Consider the following 18,169-nt stretch of genomic DNA (forward strand, 5'->3'; position numbering starts at 1 on the left):
CCCATCTCAGTCCTGCTTCCTTTTAGCCACCAAGTCAGGAGGGGGTGAGGGCATAGAGAGTCAGAAGAAAACTTGATTCAGATCTGTACCTTAGCCAAAGCTCACATTGGAAGCAGTGAACTCATCACAACATGTGGCAACAGCTCTTTGCCTTTCCTGAGCAAGGAGTGTCCTGTGCTCCAATCACACACTGGGGATGTACCTGACAGTCACAGCATGTCTAGTGGTTCCAAATTCTCATCTTTTCAGGACGAAAATAGAGGAATGAGTTCTGACGACGAAGGAGCAATAGAAGTAGCAAAATAACATTTGAATAACAGAATTAAAATCTTCTGAAATTGCTTTCTGATCACCAGTTCAGGAAAGATTAATGTGTGCTACAAAATGATATTTTATCATGGCTCACAATATGCAAGGCTTCTGGAAGAGTTCAGGCAGAAACTTCCAGAGCCCTGGCCATTAAGATGTAGAGAAAGACACTCATGATCACTCTCTCTATTCCCTCCCCTCTCACTCACCTCTCACCCCATTCTGTCTGCCTTCCTCTCCAGCACCACACCAACACACATCTCACTGAGGTTCGGGAATCGCCGTATTGCTAATTCTAATGTTTCTGCTTGGGTTTTGTTCTTTTAATTAACTTTCATTGCCTTCTGTACTAGTCACTTTTCTGTTGCTGTAATATACACTGTGGCCAAAGCAACTAATAGAAGGGAGAGTTTATTTTATTTATGGTTCCAGAGTAGGTAAGAGTCCATCCACACAGGGAGGTATGGTAGGAGAGATGGCCAGAGAAGAAAGCTGAACATGCACATCTTCAAGCAGGCACAGGAAGCAGACTGAGAACCTGGAAGTGGGACATAGCTTTGAACACTGAAAAACTTCCCCCAGTGACACATGTCGTCCAGCATGGCCACATCATTAAGCTTCCATGACAGCCCCCATGAGCCTATGGGGGAGATTCTCATTCGAACCACCACACCCTCTGAGGGACTTCTGGCTTAGCTGCCTTCTCTCTCTTTTGCAAACACTCTCTTTCTTAGCCTCTGCACCAGTCTGTTCTGGTTTTCCTACCCTGCTCCTCACTTCAGTGATTTGGAAGCTCATGGTTTCTCCATTGGGCCCAAGATGTTGTCCTAGCTGGCTTCTCAGCCCGCTATTTTATTTGAGCCATTTTTCATGTTTGTTTAGCTAAATAATTGGGGCTATACCCCAAGGTGATTCCACTTCTCCCTTCATCTACCCCAGTAAGGAGAGATAGCTGCTTTCAGAAGGCAAGTAATTTGAATTATCATTAGTTTAAGTAATCCACCATTGATGAAGTACTAAGAAAATATGTCTTAATTGTACCTTTAATCATGGGGGAGAATACTAAGAAAGACCATCATAGATCATCTGGAGTCTCCAAAGCACCTAACAGATATGTCATATAACTCCCCAGAACAGCCCAATGAACCAAAGGCTGTAACAACTTCAGTTTTACAGCTGAACAGAAAACACAGTTGATATGGTAGAACCAGGCTTTGGAACCTAAGTAGCTACAAGCAGTCCACTAACTGATCCCCTACAAACACCAATCCAGTCTGCTGGACTAGCAGGACCCAGAGCCAGAGAGAAAGCGGCCAGTTCCAGATCTGACCGCACAAATGCACAGGCCTTGTAGCAAGGTCTAACCACCCAGTTTTAGAGGCTTCAATGTGATCTTGTTCTAACATTCTGGTATGGAGATGACACCCCCTACAAAGAGGGCTCACAGCGTGACAGTGGGACAGGGTTCCGATTACACTTTTGCTTCCTAGTCCTGATTCTTGATTGCACAGGAATTCAGCTCTACACAAACAATTGAAGACACAACCAGCCTTACAATAAGCCTTCTTTTTGATTCCCCACTTTTTTCTTTCAAATGAAAACAGAAACTTCCATCTGAATTCAGCTACATGATAATGTAAAAACTCTGAACCAGGCACACTGGAGCTAGTGAAGTCACTCTTCAGTATGGTGATGCTTGAGTAATGCACTCCGTATGTCTGAATTTCCTTTATGCAGGTGGATCAAGGGTTTGGAAGATGACAAGCAGGAGACAGACGTGCATTACAACTCTCTGACCGGAGAAGGAAACTTCAACTGGCGCTTCCTGTTTCCGTTCCAGTATCTGCCAGCTGAGAAACAAATGGTCGTCACCAAAAGGGAGAACATCCTTTCCTTAGAGAAGATGGAGTGTAAGACTCCAGCTGTGCTGGTGTTACAAGTTTGGGATTTTGAAAGGCTATCCTCAGATGATTTCCTGGGTAAGCCAGTGGCCTTCTAAGCACATATTAATGTTAAGGATTTGTTGTCCTAGTTTTTGGAGAGTTGAGTGTGGTTTCATTACAAGTGTAATGATTTCAATGCTATTTGTGATTGGGGAAAAAGTGGAAATAGTCCAAACAGCCATTACTAGGGAATTGTGTATATATGGCAGGTCACTGTGTGCTCAAATAGACAAGTTGATCTTTGCTCTATCCTAACACTACAAAGTAAAGTTTGAGCTCATTACTGGTCTACTGTGACAATAAAATTAAAGAACCAACCACAGGGTCTAGAGAGATGGATGAGCAGTTAAGAGCACTTGTTCTTGCAGAGGACCTGGGTTTGGTTCTCAGCATCCACATCAGGGAGCTCACAACCACCTGTAACTCCAGTTCCAGGGGATCTGATGTTGTCTCTAGCTTCTGTGGGCACCTGCACACACTTGATGAGCACGCATACACTCATGCCCACACACATACATGTAAAATAAGATGATAAAATAAATCTTTGAAAAAAAAAACCCAGTCAAAGCTCTTTACACATAGTGAGCACTTAGCACGTAATGCCCAGCAGCCATGAAGATACCGAAACAGTCAATGAATTGAACAGAATGTATTAAGTGAAAAAGGATATGGGGGAAAATCCCATATTTTAAGATTATACATTTGGGGCTAGGGAGATGACTTAGCGATTAAAAGCACTGATTGTTCTTGCAGAAGACCCAGGTAAAAATCCCAGCATCAACATGGCAGCTAACAACTGTCTGTAACTCCAGTTCCAGGGGCTCTGATGCCCTCTTCTGTCCTTTGCAGGCATTGCACGACATGGGTGCACTTTTATACGTGTAGGCATAACACTCATACAAGTAAAGTAAAAAAATATTAAAAACAAATTTTAAAAATTAAAAAAAATTTGGGCTGGAGAGATGGCTCAGCGGTTAAGAGAGCACTGACTGCTCTTGCAGAGGACCTGGTTTTGATTCCCAGCACCCACATGGCAGCTACGAACCATCTTTAACTCCAGTTCCAGGGGAATCTGACACACTCTTCTGACCTCTGCGGAATTGCACGACATGGTGCATTCACATACATGCAGGCAATACACTCATACACATAAAATAAAAACAATAAATAAATTTTTTTAGTTGCACAGTAAAATAGCAATTTTTTCTTGTTATAATATTCAATGGATAATAGAAATACATTGGCAGCTCCAAATGTTTAACACTGCATTACCTGTCATTGTTCCCAATTAGCCCAACATCCAGACTCAGGGAACTGCACTTAGAGAAAGTGCCCAGCAGTGATGACACCCCAAACTGAGGCTGGAAACTTCATTTAACAGCTTGGCCCTGCCTTCCACCTGCCACCATGTCACTAATTCTTTGATAGCACCACTTGTTTTTATCCTATTTATACCTATTTACATGCCTAGCACATTTTATAGGCAATGTAATGTTGATTGAGTGACTGGTGAGTGAGTGGATGAGTCTGCGGTGATCCATGGTGATTGAAACGCCTTCCACAACTGTTATGGGCACCTCTTCACAGGCTCCCTGGAAATGAACCTCAACAGCTTCCCTCGAGCAGCCAAATCGGCCAAAGCCTGTGATCTGTCCAAGTTTGAAAATGCAAGCGCACAGAGCAAGATCTCTATATTCCAGCAAAAGCGTGTGCGTGGCTGGTGGCCTTTTGCTAAAAGCAAAGAGCTCACAGTAAGTGACAGCCGTAGGGGGTGGGGTGGGGGACAGTCAGGGGACGTCATGCTCTTTCAGTGAGTCTTCAAGCTAAGTGCTTTGAAGTGACTTTAGAGCCCTTGAAGCAAAGGTTCTGCCAAGAAGCCAGAGTTTTTAAAGTTTTATAAATGCATTATAATCCTTCCATATTTCAGCCTACTTGATTTAACAGCTATCTGTGTTGGGGTGGTTCTTCTCTCATTTTGACCTGAATTCATGCCCCTGGTGTTAATCTTTTCTTCAGTAGTTCTTGAAATTGTGCATAAAATCCTGACTAATGCACACTTTTCAGTGCAACTCTCTTACCCCTTTACCTTCAAACGTGAGACTCAATTTAAAAATTGATCCATCCTTTTACATCTTTCTCAAGAGGGTGATCGAAGCTAGAGACTTCTGCTTTTTCTTATACTTCCAGCATGCTCCATTTTGGACCATGTATTGGTGGAATTTCTGATCTTTCACAACTACTGGAAAGAACGTTCTTTGTTACTTTCAACCCCCTCATTGCTCCTCTGTAATGGAGGAGTCCTGACCTACATGGTCAGGTATGTTGTGAAAAGGAGCTCAGGTGGGTATCGAAGCTGCCAGCTGCTCTCTGCTCCAGGGGTCAAGTGGATATGAGGCAGGGCTTCGCTGATACCTCACTGGGTGATGGAGTTGCTGATCTGACCCTCTTCTGTCTAGTTTTATTGTATTCTGCGAGTTTTCCTCTTCCATTCTCAGTTTAGTTCCTTAAGATGAGAGATATTGAAAAAACTGAGGTACCACTAAGCCTCAGTTCAAGTCTCTCAAGGACTTATTGAGGGTTTACTATACTCCAGCCTCTGTGGTGGCTCTGGGTTCAGACCTTGATTCAATAGATGCTCAGTCAATATTTTTCAGGCAAACGAAGCAATTCAGAAATAAATTAGTCTGTGCTGGAGAGATGACTCAGCAGTTAAGAGCACTGACTGCTCTTTCAGAGGACCTGGGTTTGATTCCCAGCACCCACTTGAGAGCTACGAATTGTCCTTAACTCCAGTTCCAGGGGAATCCAACACCCTCTTCTGACTTCTGGGGCATTGCATGACACGGGTGCACTTACATACAGGCAGGCAATACACTCATACACATAAAATAAAAATAATTAAAAATATTTTTTAAAAAGAAATAAATTAGAGTCTTTGCCATCAAATAGCTCTGAGCCCCATGAGAATAGTCATAAACAAAATGATCCAAGCCTAAACTGAAGGGGAAAAGCAGAGAGAAGAAAGGGGTCTCTGAGGGAGTTGAACTCAGGCTGAGCAGGGTAGGATGTTTTTCAAGAACAAAGGATGATGAAAGAGACAGTCATGTGTATATTAAGTGGAGCAACCAGGATAAGCACTGTGGAGGCCCAAGGGAGCCTCGCCTGGAAAGCAAACCACCCACTGCCACACTGGCAGACTGTCCTGTGGGGTTGGGGAATAGGAGTCTGAGTTTCCACTTTTTGGTATATATAATAGTGATTTCTGTAAATTGATAAGTAGAGATTATATACATATGATTGTATAACTGCAGTCATCTATTACAGTTCATAGCTCTTTTTAGAGTTTCCTAAGTATGTACAATCCTCTTCTGTTATTACATTTGGTTCTAGCTGACTTTCCTGTTTTCACGCTATTGATTTATTTCTTTATTTTATACACTAACTACAAGGAATTTATTTAGTGATAAGTCATGGGAATAAATAGAATAACACAAACAATGTCTGCACTATCATGAAGCTTACCGTCTAAAATCAAAGACACACACATAGCCACCCACAGCAAGAGAGAAAACACTTAAAATAAGGGCAGAAGACAGTGCTGAATTAAAGCACACCAGCACAGAGGCTTCCACCAGCATTGTGGTAGCGAAGGACTTTCTGTGACTGCGAAACTAAGTCAGATCTGTAGTAGATGAGATAGTGAGGATGGAGGGAAAAAACCACAAGGAAGAACATTTTCCACAGAGAAAAGGCCACAGGCGAAGGCTCGAAGGTAGAAACAAATTTGCTGCTTTGAAAAAACCTCAAAAATGAACAAAACCTCTGAGAACCAGTGCCTTGTGATGGTGGGCAGGTGGTGAGGACACGGGATCTGCTCGTGCTTACTTACTTGCTTATTTGCTTGTGACAGGGTCTCCATGGAGCCCAGGCTGACCTTGAACTCATGATCCTCCAGGCAATGTCCTACCATGCCTGGCTTTCTTCCCTTGTTATCATCAAGAGAGAATTCAGACTTTCTAAATCTGTTTTCCCCTTTATAATCCTAAAGGAAAACTGCAAACTGACTTCATCCTGAACTCACACAGAGTCCTTGTCAGGTCCGGAAAGCCCTGCTGTGGTTGCAGGAGAAAGGTGACTCCAGCTTCCCCCTTGTCCTCTTTCCCTGTAACTAGCCCGTACACACCTCAAGGAAACCAAGTCACTAGCACCTGTCTCCTAATGTGACAGGATGTTGGATCATCCTGCAGCAAAGTGTAAAGGAAAGCTTTTGCCACTCTGGGGTCACCTTGTCTCCAAGTCTCAGCTTCCAAGTCTCTAAGATGCAGGCTGGACTCGGTGAGTTTGCAGCACATTCCCTAATTCTAACTCTACATGGTCTCTCCTCTCATGCTTTGAAACTATTCAGAGAGTTGAGCATCTTGGATCAACCTGTAATTCAAGTCCTTAGGATGATGGGGCTAAAGGATTACTCTGAATTCAAGGCCAGCCTGGGCTACATTATAAGTTGCATGCTAGCCTGAGCTAGATAGTGAGACCACCCTGTCCCCAGTCTCAAAAATAAAAACCAAACCCAAACAAAAGCTGCTAAGTGTTGGGAATGTTCACTGTTACTGTGCCTTAGTCACTGGCCTGGAGGGAGAAAAAGGGTTTGTTTACAGTCACTGCCACCTGCCAGATTTATTTTTAAAGCTGCTTATCAGTACCCCAAGCAGTGTAATTTAGACATTTGGATCACAACTTCCTAGTGTGAAGTGCTGCTGTCCTCAGAGTCAGTGCAGACCAGCTGTAGGGATCACTCCAGGTAGGTGCCCTTGGCAAAAGGGAAGGGCATAAGTACACATTGCACAGTGTATGTCCTACTTCTTGTTCCAATTAATCCTTCTAAAATCCATCTTTAAAGAATTCACTCCTTTAAGGCATGGAGATCAGCAAGTTTCTTCTATAGGCAGATCCCACATATTAACAGGTAGCCTAGGTCAGGTCCCCAGAACATGGACCCCCTAAATTAAAAGGGAGGCTGCTGTGCCTCAGGTCAATATGAGAAACTGTCAGCATCTTCTACAACTAACTATACACCGGCATGATAGGCACTGAGGGCTCAGTGATGAGGAGGGTGAATTCCTGGCATCTCTGAGCTCACAGCTTAGCTGATGAGACTGGTTAGTGGACCGATCAGATCATGACACATGTAGTGGATTCAGATTCTCTAAGACCAGAAGGTGGTGTTTTTACCTAAACATTGCTTTTAGGATTGAATGTATAATATACATCTTTAGAAAGTTAAAAAGTACAAAGAGTAGAGGGAAGAAATAGCACACATGCACACTGTCTCGTGAAAGCCATTGCTCACGTATTGGTTTTTCCCGTGTGCGTTTAATAGGGACTTTTCTCATTGCTGTGATGAAATGCCTGACAAAAGCTACTTAAGGGAGGAGGAGATTTTTTTTTTTGACTTACTGTTTGAGGAATGCAGTCCCAGGGAAGGCAGGTGCCAGCGCATGGCGGCAGGCGCATGGCGGCAGGTGCATGAGAAGGCTGGTCATACTGTGTTCACTGTTGGGAAGCAGAGGATGAATCTGGTGCTCAGCTCGCTTCCTCCTTCCTTATTATGCAGTTCAGGAGTCCAACCCATGGAATGGAACTACCCAAATTCAGGGTGGGTCTTCCCTCCTCAGTTAAACCTCTCTGAAACAACTCCAAGACACATGAGAGACATATCTCCTAGGTCATTCCAAACCCCTTCAAGTTGACAAGATTAACCATCACATTCTCTATACAGATTCTGGTTACCTCTGGTAGTAGTTAATATTCATATTTAAAGCTACCTTTTTTTTTTGGTCTTTTTGAGACAAGGTCTCCCTGTAGCCCCAGCTGGCCTGAATTTGCTATGGAGACCAGGCTGGCCTCAAACTCACAGAGATCTGCCTGCCTCTGCCTCCTGAGTGCTGGGATTAAAGGCATGTAACACCACAATGTTGTTTCACTCAGTGTTACAATGAGCATTTTCCTGCATTATATTACCTAAGTCATTAACTTTATATTCTCAAGATATAAATGCTAGTTTAGTTACGTGTTTTTCTTCAACCTTCATTCATTAAAAAAAAAATTTTTTGTCCTTTTGAGACAGGGTCTCCTTGTAGCCCCAGCTCTCCTGGAACTCACTATGTAGACCAGGCTGGCCTTGAACTCACAAAGATCTGCCTGTCTCTGCCTCCCAAGTGCTGGGATTAAAGGTGTGTGCCACCATGCCTGGCATTTAAAATTTTTGTTTGTGAACCATTTGAAAGAATGGGGGACAATGGGCAGTTCTAGGTACACTACCAAAATTTGACTCTGACATGTTGCCATATTAATTTTTCTCTATATATTTGAGTGTGTGGATGTGTGGCTATGTGGATATAGTGGTTTGTTTTAAAATATTTTGTTATTTTTATTTTATGTGTATGAGTGTTTTGCCTACGTGTATGTAAGTATACCACATGCATGCAATGCCCCACAGAGGCCAGAAGAGGATGTTGGATCCCCTGAAACTGGAGTTACAGATGGTTGTTAGCCACTATGTGGGTACTGGAAATTGAATCCAGGTCCTCTGGAAGAATAAGTGTTCTTAACTGCTGAGCCATCTCTCCAGCCTGCATATCGTGGTTTTTAACTGAAATATTTTAAGACACTTCCCTCCTGAATACTTCAACATGCATTTCCCAAGAATGTGGATACTCTCCTACACTCCCACAATGTCACCATCACATATAAGAGAGTTAATGATGGACTCAGGGCCAGGAATGCAGCTCAGGGAGAGAGTACTTACCTAACCTGCACAAGGTTCTTGGTTTTATCTCCAATACCTGAAAAAGAAAGTCATGTACCAAATAACAATGACCTAATGTAACCAGATATCCACACCTTTACTCACTTCTCTACCTGTAGAAAAGTTTCCCCATTGCCCCCCACAATGTGTTTTATAGTTGTTTCTTTTTCCATTAAAAAAAAATCTAATCCTTGGTCATGTGTTGTTCTTAGTGGTGCTATCTCTTTGTTTCATTTACTTTTAGAAACAGGCCTTTGGTATTTTTTTCTATGACATCAATTATTTGATGAGACTAGGCCTGCCTTATCTGGTGCTTCTCATGGTATTATTTTTCTGTCCCCTATATTTGCTGTGAATGGGGTTAGGCACAAACATTTTATCATGTTCTAGTTAAACATTCTGAGCCAGCATACTTGATACAGGATACTGTTAATTTCATAGTGAACCTTATCAGGAACCACATGCTATCCGACTGTCCTGCTGTCTGTGATGCTAAGCGGTTCTGTTGGTTAGCCTGGCAAATGTAAGATTTCCTCATTGCAAAGCTCTATCTTCCCTTATGCATGAACAAGTCACTGATCAGGTAACACTTTGGCACTATGGGGAATCCCTCTGCTGCCACCACCTTTCACCCATTGGTTTTTGTAGCCACCGAGGATCTTGTTCATTTGCTTCATGGTTTTATAAATGAGTTTCTGTCCCTTCTTTCCCTCCTTCTCTCCACCTTTTGTATTTCTCTCTCTTTCTCCACTTATTTCTTAGAATTCATCTTTTAAGAACATTCCTTCAAAAACTGGAAATACAGCTAGTCTACTTTCCCACCCCTCAAATGACAGAATCAATATTTATATCTATTAATTACCAAAAATTAGAAACAAGAATTAGTGTAAGAATTATTTCCAATGATTATCAATATTTTTCCTTTGACTAATTTTTTGATGTCACTGTGGACTCATGGAGGCTTTGGAAAATTTATTATCTAACTGTATCCACTGAAAGAATCTAGACGCAGAATCACCCAATAGCAAAGAATATCAAAGAAAATGTTTAGCACTTGGATTCTAGTTTGTAAATATCATCTTCTACAAACCTTTGGAAAAGTAGTTGACTTTAGGCCTATAGAAGAAAAATCCAAGATGAGTCGGAGATCCCTTGTTAAGGCACATTGGACAATTGAACATCTAAAAGAAAGGCTGTGCTTTCTGCATAAGGCTTTTTTGGAGTTTTGAATTATTTCTTTAATTCAGCTACCCAGAAATGAAATTTCTATATACAATGTACACACACTCATGCATGCATGTGTACACATGTGTGTGTGCATATGTTTATATGTCAGTTGACTTTCACATGGCTGTGACCATAATACCTGAGTAGAACAACTTAAGAGAGGAAAGACTTCTTTTGGCTCACAGTTTCAGGAGATTTTGTTCCATCATGTCGGAGAAGGCATGGTGGAACAGTTCATGGTGGTATGAGTGTGTGCCAGAGGCCATTCCTTCCATGGTGGTCCAGGAAGCAAAGAATGAGGCAGAAGGGGCCAGGTAGAACCTCCAAAGATCCACCTCTAATGACCTACTTCCACCATCTAGGCCCCGCCTCCTGGAGGTTCCTCAGCCTCCCAAAATAGCTTCACCAGCTTGGGAACAAGCTTCTGATATGTGAGGCTGTAGGAGACATTTCAGACTCAAACCATAACAGTATGTGTAGATGTATAAATTATTAAAGTGTTTTACCAATGCATATTCAACTGTTAATATTTGCAAACGTGTCTTTTAATACTGGTGAGGTTGCATTTTAATGAGCAATGATAATTACTGAAGAAGAAGGCATGTCTGTTCTAAATACAATCTCTTCTCAACTTGTTGGATATCCACCCCTGACATGTTAAAGTCTGAAGCTCATAAACAGATATCCATAAATGCAACACATCCATGTCTTTTCAGGGACCTTTCCTTATCATTTTCTCCCCATCCACAGATGTCAGTAGGTTAATGGAGAGTCTCTCAAACTGTCCTTTTTTTCTATCCCTGATTTTGAGTTACATTTGGAGGATATTATTAGCTTAAGACCTCTGCTTGGTACAAGGCTGAATACTGATGATGGAGTGGGATGTAAAGTCCTCTGTGTGGAGCAGTGAAAAGCAACATTTATCAGAATGCGTCAGCCACACCTTCCTCCGCTGCCTTCTTCCCGATGCTCCAGAAATCTTTGTGGCCACTCAGGCAGGGTGATGAGGCTGGAGCAAGGCTGTTTATGAGAGTAACTGATGCCCCTTAAACCAGGGGAAGAATTTATTTAATGTGCTCAGCCTTCTTTTTCTCTCTCTCTCTTTTTTTTTTTTTCCTGTAAGACTCTTGGACCTGTGGAACTTCTCTACACATTCTTCAAACCAACTTTATGCTAGGGTGTGAAAGGGGGTGTTACATACTAGTAACATCCTCAGGGCACTGAGACTTAAGGGTACATGGCTAGTAGAGGCTGGTTTCAATGCAGATCAGTCTGCACTAAATTATGAATATATCATTCAATGGCTGTCTATGCTATGTTATTCTATCTTTTGCTTTGCTGGCCTCAAGCTATCCATGGCCAGCCCATAAATTGGGGTCAAATGCATATTATAATTCCAGAGTGATGGTAAGGATTATGGAATTACTTCAGAACTTTTCAGAAAAGTCACACCTATTCATTGCTGTTAAAGATGACTCGATGGGTAACAGCATTTGCCACTAAGCCTTATGACCTGAGTTCAGTCCCTGAGAATCAATTCCAGCAAGTTGACCAGTGATCTCCACATGCTTGCCATGGTGCACAGACACACAATAAAACAAACAAACAAACAAATAAATGTAAATATTATTTCTGACCTCTAGAACAATTAATGTTGCCTTGGGTTAGTCCAGGGTTCTAAACCAAAGAATAATTGAGGGCACTCAGATCTGAACTCACAACCTCTCTATAACAAAGTCCACCTCATATCTTTACTCAATGAGACAGCCATGTCAGCCTTTCTTTCCTGGCCATCAGCTTCACCCTAAGTACTCTGTCTTCCTCATTAAGGAGTCACTTGGGCACATAAAGCAGCAGAAGAATGAGATTTCATGTAAGAGGACCTGGATGCAGATCCTGATTTTGCAACACAGATTATCAAGTGTCACCAAGCCTGGGTTTCCTTGGCTATAGTGAGGAAATGGAATTACTTTGCTGGATTGTTAAGTGGTGCTTTAAATGGAATCATGGATGTGCAAAGCACTAAGCAGGCTGCAGAGCACTGTGCCTGAGTTGTTTTATTATTATTATTATTATTATTATTATTATTATTATTAAGCTGTAGAGAAGAAAGAAACTGCTATGATCCCTTTACTCTGGTCCTAATATATTCTCTGTTGATTTCTATCCTCTTCCAAGAATTCTTAGAGCCTAGTAATTAGTTAGTGCCTCTAAAATTGACTCTTCATTAAATTATAGCAACTGGATGAATTTCCTAGAGCACAAAATACTGCTCATCAGAGTTCATGTCCACTCTGACAGACCTCTAGAAGTCCTATTTGTGTATGGAGACCTCTCCCTCCACCATGAATTTTAGGCTGCTTTCTTGGATTTCTTCTAGCAATTAGAGTTTTATTGTTATTATTGCTGTTATTACGTGTTAATAGTTCTGTGGAAGAGTGATTATGGTCTAAAGAAGCTACATATTCCTCCTTTCTCACAGTTTTCAAATATTTTCTCAGTACTTTTCATGTAGCCCATCGCCTATGATCGCCATAATTTCTCAATATAAATGAGAGACTACTTACAAACATGTATTTAAAAGACATTCATGGATCATAGGACATGACTGACTAGAAGAAATCAACCAAATAGCCGAGAAATCTCTATTCACATGTGATCCAAAGAGAGGAGCTGTGACAGTTATTGCGTGTGCTAAAATGCTTCTATGAAGAATCAGCTCTGACAACCCTTCTCTGTCCCACCACCTTGAATCTCAATGCACAGAATTCAAGGCAGTAGAAGAGACGATCTCATCCACCAAGAATAGATGGTCCAGCAGATCAGGGGTTCTGTTTTGCTTACTTATCTTCAAGTCCCCAGACCTAGAAGAGTGCTGACTTACAGAGGGTCCCAAAGTAGCGATTGAATGAGTGAACAGTAAAGAACGAGTCCCCCACTTCAATAATCCAGGGCTTAGGTCACTCCCAATAAATTTGGCATGGTGCTTGAAAGATACACCTGACTCACAACTTCCAAACCAAAGGGACTGCTGTCACAGAGCGTGGCACAAGGAAGAAGGACATTTTAGAATAAAAGGCTGATTCTGAAATGATTAGTAGAGACAAGAAAAGAATCGAAGGATGATAGAGAAGCTATTCTGCTCATGAAGGGCACGTCTGCCAATTTCCTCTTGAGAACTGGCAGAAAGAAATAGATACAAAGAGCCTGCCACTCAAGTCATTCATCCCCTTTCTAGTTCCTGTTCCATTTCTATCATCAGTCTCACTTATTCCCATATTAATGACGACACATAGAGTAAGCCACGTGGCTGAGTACATCTGTGTCTGTGTGTGCACGTGGGACCCTCTCCATCCAGAAAACTCCATCCTCTTAGAGCCTTGTGGTGTGTGTGGGGTGTGGGGATTATGCAAGTGTGTGTACATGTTTATACCAGTGCATGTGTCTGTGCATGCATGTGTGGAGGCCGGAAGTTGATGTCAGGATGCCTTCCTCTATCACTTTCCATGTTTGTTATTGTTTGTTTGTTTGTTTGTTTGTTTGTATGTCTTCAAGACACAGTCCCTTTACTGAAGCTTGGTTTTTCAGCTAGACTAACTGACTAGTGGCCCCCTGGGATCCACTTGTTTTTGTCTCTCCAGCACTGGGGTTTCAGATGCATGCTGTTACACCCAGCTTTTTTTTTTTTTTTTTTTTTTTTTTTTTTTTTTTGCTCCCTGTGGCCCCAGCTGTCCTGGAACTCACTCTTAGACCAGGCTGGACTTGAACTCACAGAGATCTGCCTGCTTTTGCCTCCCAAGTGCTGGGGTTAAAGGTGTGCACCACCATGCCTGGCACACCTAGCTTTTATGTGAGCACTAAGGGGCTTATGCAACAAGGACTCTATCCACTAACCCTATCTCCTATTCTGGGGCTTTTATGGTTCATTACAAAATGGTTTCTTTTTTTTTTTTTTTTTTTTTTTTTTTTTTTTTTTAAAAAAAAAAAAAAAAAACCCTGGCTGTTGGAACTCGCTATGTAGACCAGGCTGGCCTTGAACTCACAGAGATCTGCCTGCCTCTGCCTCCTGAGTGCTGGGATTAAAGACGAATAAATCAACAGGGGACTGGAGAGATGGTCCAGTGGTTAAGAGCACTGGCTGCTCTTGAAGAGGACCTGGGTTCAAGTCCCAGCACCCACATGGTAGCAAACAACCATCCATAACTCCAGTTCCAGGGGATTTGACACCTTCTTCTGACCTCTGCGAGTATTGCACAACATGGATGCACTTACATACATGCAGGCAATACACTCACACACATAAAATAAAAATAATAAATATAATATTTAAAAAAAAATCAGAATAGCCAAAATACTTCCTGGCATTCTTTAACATGAAAACACCTCTAGAAAACTGATATTGTCCCAACAGGTCTGTGTGATTAGAAACTGAAACTTCTGTCTTTATGCAGGGCAAGGTGGAAGCTGAGTTCCACCTGGTCACAGCAGAAGAAGCTGAGAAAAATCCTGTAGGGAAAGCACGAAAGGAGCCTGAGCCCTTGGCTAAGCCTAAGTGAGTATGGCTGGCGGGTAGGAGCGTGGGCATGGGATCCTCTGCAGCTCTGTGGGTTCCTGAGGCTCAAGAATTTCATATTCTGGGCTGGAGAGATGGCTCAGTGGTTACGAATACTGACTGCTCTCACAGAAGACCTGGGTTCAAATCCCAGCACCCCATGGCGGCTAACATACACATAAAATAAAAATAATAAAATATATTTTTAAAAGAATTTATTTCCTCACAGAGAACTCATGGGTCAGGCAATTGGTGCCTCCCAACCTTGTGTAGCTTTTCATTCTACAATTGAAACATATCTTAAAGACAGCAGAATGTCTGGCAAATGGAGAGGGTCTTATGTATAATACTCTGCAAAGCATTTTTAGAATCACTTCATCTATTTTTCTACCCATTTTAATGTGAATATGAATTGTATATATATTCTCTAATCATACTTACAGGATTGTCTTAATGTTTTATCCTTTACTGAAAAGTTTTGCTTTGCTGGGTGTGGTGGTGCATGACTTTAATCCCAGCACTTGGAAGGCAGAAGCAGGTGGATCTCTGTTGTGAGTTCAAGGCTAGCCTGGTCTACATAGTTCCAGGCTAGTTGGGGCTACAGGGAGACCCTGTCTCAAAAAGAAAAAGAAAAAAGAAAAGTTTTACTTTGATAATATGACTGTTATAATTAGAATTCTCAATGACTGTGAAATATTCCATAGACTTGATGTCTATCAACTTGATTATCACATCATAATCAGATATACAATTTAATTTTGTCTTTTTCCATTTTTTACAATATGATAAAAAAATTTCCTTTTTCAAATCATTGCTTTAAAAATAAATCACCAGAATCAGAATTATTTTTCAAAAGAGTATTACTTTGTTCAACTTGATTCTTGGTTACATATCCACTAAAAACTGAATATAGGTGAAATATGTACATAAAATATTCTTTGGAATTATATTTGTTCTATCCCTCCCCAGGACAAGTGATCTTGTCTCTCTACCTACATTTCAACTCTCATTATGTTAGGAGCATAATAGGTGCCTAGTTGTTTATAACTCAAAGCTATTCATTAAGCACCTATTTAAATAATGCTTTGGAGAACACAAAAGAAATGTAAGAAGCCATAAGGTATACCTTCCAGAAGCTTCCTATTTATTTATAAGAAGCAGCACAGAGACTCATAAAATAGTTATGAGAGTGTAGAAAATAAATATACTGGGCTCAGAAAGAGAGTAAGAAGTCAAGGTGAGATGGGAATTTAGAGTGAGGTAATCTCTGGACCGACTGAGATGGTTGGGATGGACGTCATGTAGAAGATGGGCTTGAGTTGATTACAGAAGGACAGATGGGAAGGTGGAGGGTGGAGAGCCTTTGGCTGAGTTCTAACAGTACTCTGGTTCAATTCCAGAGCAACGTTGACACCATTATAAACCACATGGTAGACTTTTTCTGTCGCTTTAGACAAAATGGTCTCCCTCTATTCTCAGGCTTCTCCTTATAGGTCCCCAGAAAGTCAGAATCAGAAGTGCTTCCTGGGAGTTTGAGACTCCTAGATATTGACAACACAAACCCCTTCCCTGATTTCCTCTTGCTTCCTCCCTAGCCGCCCAGACACCTCCTTCTCGTGGTTTGTGAGCCCCTTCAAGTGTCTGTACCACCTCATCTGGAAGAACTACAAGAAGTACATCATCATCGCTTTCATTCTGCTCATCCTCATCATCTTCCTGGTCCTCTTCATCTATACCCTGCCAGGAGCCATCAGTCGAAGGATTGTTGTGGGCGGCTCATAGTCTGGTCATGAAGACCCAGACTTCATTTTGCAAATCCTCTCCTTTGTCTCATATGTGAACCTGTAAGATTGTACTGTGAGGGACGGTGATAAATGCTAAAGAGATACACTCAAAGGGCCCCAGACCATCCTGTGTCTCAGGACAGATCAACTTTTCTTGCGGGAGCTGGGACACTAACATTCTCTCTCTACCCCAATCCCTGCCACCATCCTTTCAAGTTATGTTTTTGCCCATGTTTTGCTGAAACAACGATTCTTTCACTCCAGCCTAATCAACAGTGACCTCAAATTGACCTCAGTGAGAATTTACTTCATGTAATTGGTTCTATTCAGAGAGATTAAACTCTAGGTCTGAGATTTTATTAGAAGCACTTTATTTCAAATAAAATTTGATAGCAAATAGACTGAAAGTATTTAGCAGATTACTAGATATTTAATGTGTCCCAAGTATCATCACCTGGTTTAACCTTCACAGTTTTAGGACAGATTAACTTACTCAGGCCATCAAACTAGCTTGGAGAAAACATGTATAAATCATCTAAAATACCTCACTGTTGAAACTCCCATGAACGGACAAAATGCTGCTGCGTTTTCATCATCAAAATCAACCGAACATGGTCATTAGTGATTATCAGCTTTTGAGGAAATTCACTTTGATTTGTTCTATGGTAATTTCTAAGTAGGATTTTTATGATTTGTGGTAAGATGTATGAGCTCTAATTATGTGTATGGGGGGGATCAGAGGGACCCCCTGCCTCCAATAGGAACTCTCTTTTGCAAGATACACACCCCACACACCAAGTGCTGTGTTTCCATAGGCCATCACTACCATTGTTAAGCCCTTACCCAAGCAGTACATGCACCTGGTTCTATTATGAGTCTCAAAGTCTTTCAAACAATATCTCATGCACTTGGAAAAGAGGGTCAGTATTTACTGAGAGGAAAATGCTGATCTTCTTAACATGGCCCCTGTATTATATCCTGTGTACAGTAGGGAGTTGCAGGACTGGTGTTCTCAGATATAGTAAGGCAACAAAAGAATCAGAATGTTTGGCCTCAATCCCCTTGGAGGATTTTTAGCTTCATACACAAATATATGTAGACCCTTTCTGCTTCCTAGTTCCAAAGACTGTTTTGTGCGGTATTGGGGAAACTAGGTTGGGGTTCCCCTCTAACACCAGAAATACTGGGGCTATTCTTTTGTTTTATTTTGCCTTTTGGAAGGGGGATGGAGTCTCTACAGTCCAGGCTAATCTCAGACATCCTATGTAACCAAGAATGCTTTAAATTCCTGATCCTCCTGCTTCTACCTCCCAAGTGTTGGTATCACAGGCATATCTCACCATGCCTGGCTTCTTTTTTTTTTTTTTTTTAGTAGCCTTGTATAAATGTAAATTTTCTAAAAAAAAAAAGGTGCTATATCTACATCAAAAATCATTCTGGAATGTTTCTGGTTAATCAAAACAAGAAAAGAAACTATGTTCTGTGGAGTTAAAAAAGCAAGTTCCAGGCCAGCTGGGGCTATAGGGAGACTCTGTCTCAAAAAGAC

At 41.5% G+C, this 18,169-nt stretch overlaps 1 protein-coding gene across 1 annotated transcript in view; it reads left to right on the top strand.

Moving 5' to 3' along the window:
• The window catches only part of Fer1l6 (fer-1 like family member 6), a 152,796-nt gene extending 134,818 nt beyond the window's left edge, over positions 1–17,978 (top strand). Inside the window, exons 38-41 of the mRNA XM_017801201.2 lie at positions 2,047–2,288; positions 3,840–4,003; positions 14,739–14,839; positions 16,435–17,978. Of these exons, the coding sequence (XP_017656690.1) occupies positions 2,047–2,288; positions 3,840–4,003; positions 14,739–14,839; positions 16,435–16,621 (694 nt within the window). The 3' untranslated portion in view covers positions 16,622–17,978. The remainder of the gene's footprint in view (positions 1–2,046; positions 2,289–3,839; positions 4,004–14,738; positions 14,840–16,434) is intronic.
• The last annotated feature ends 191 nt before the right edge of the window (positions 17,979–18,169 follow it).

The sequence above is a fragment of the Nannospalax galili genome, unplaced genomic scaffold (assembly GCF_000622305.1).
Source record: "Nannospalax galili isolate Female #2095 unplaced genomic scaffold, S.galili_v1.0 scaffold380, whole genome shotgun sequence".
Taxonomy (NCBI): domain Eukaryota; kingdom Metazoa; phylum Chordata; class Mammalia; order Rodentia; family Spalacidae; genus Nannospalax; species Nannospalax galili.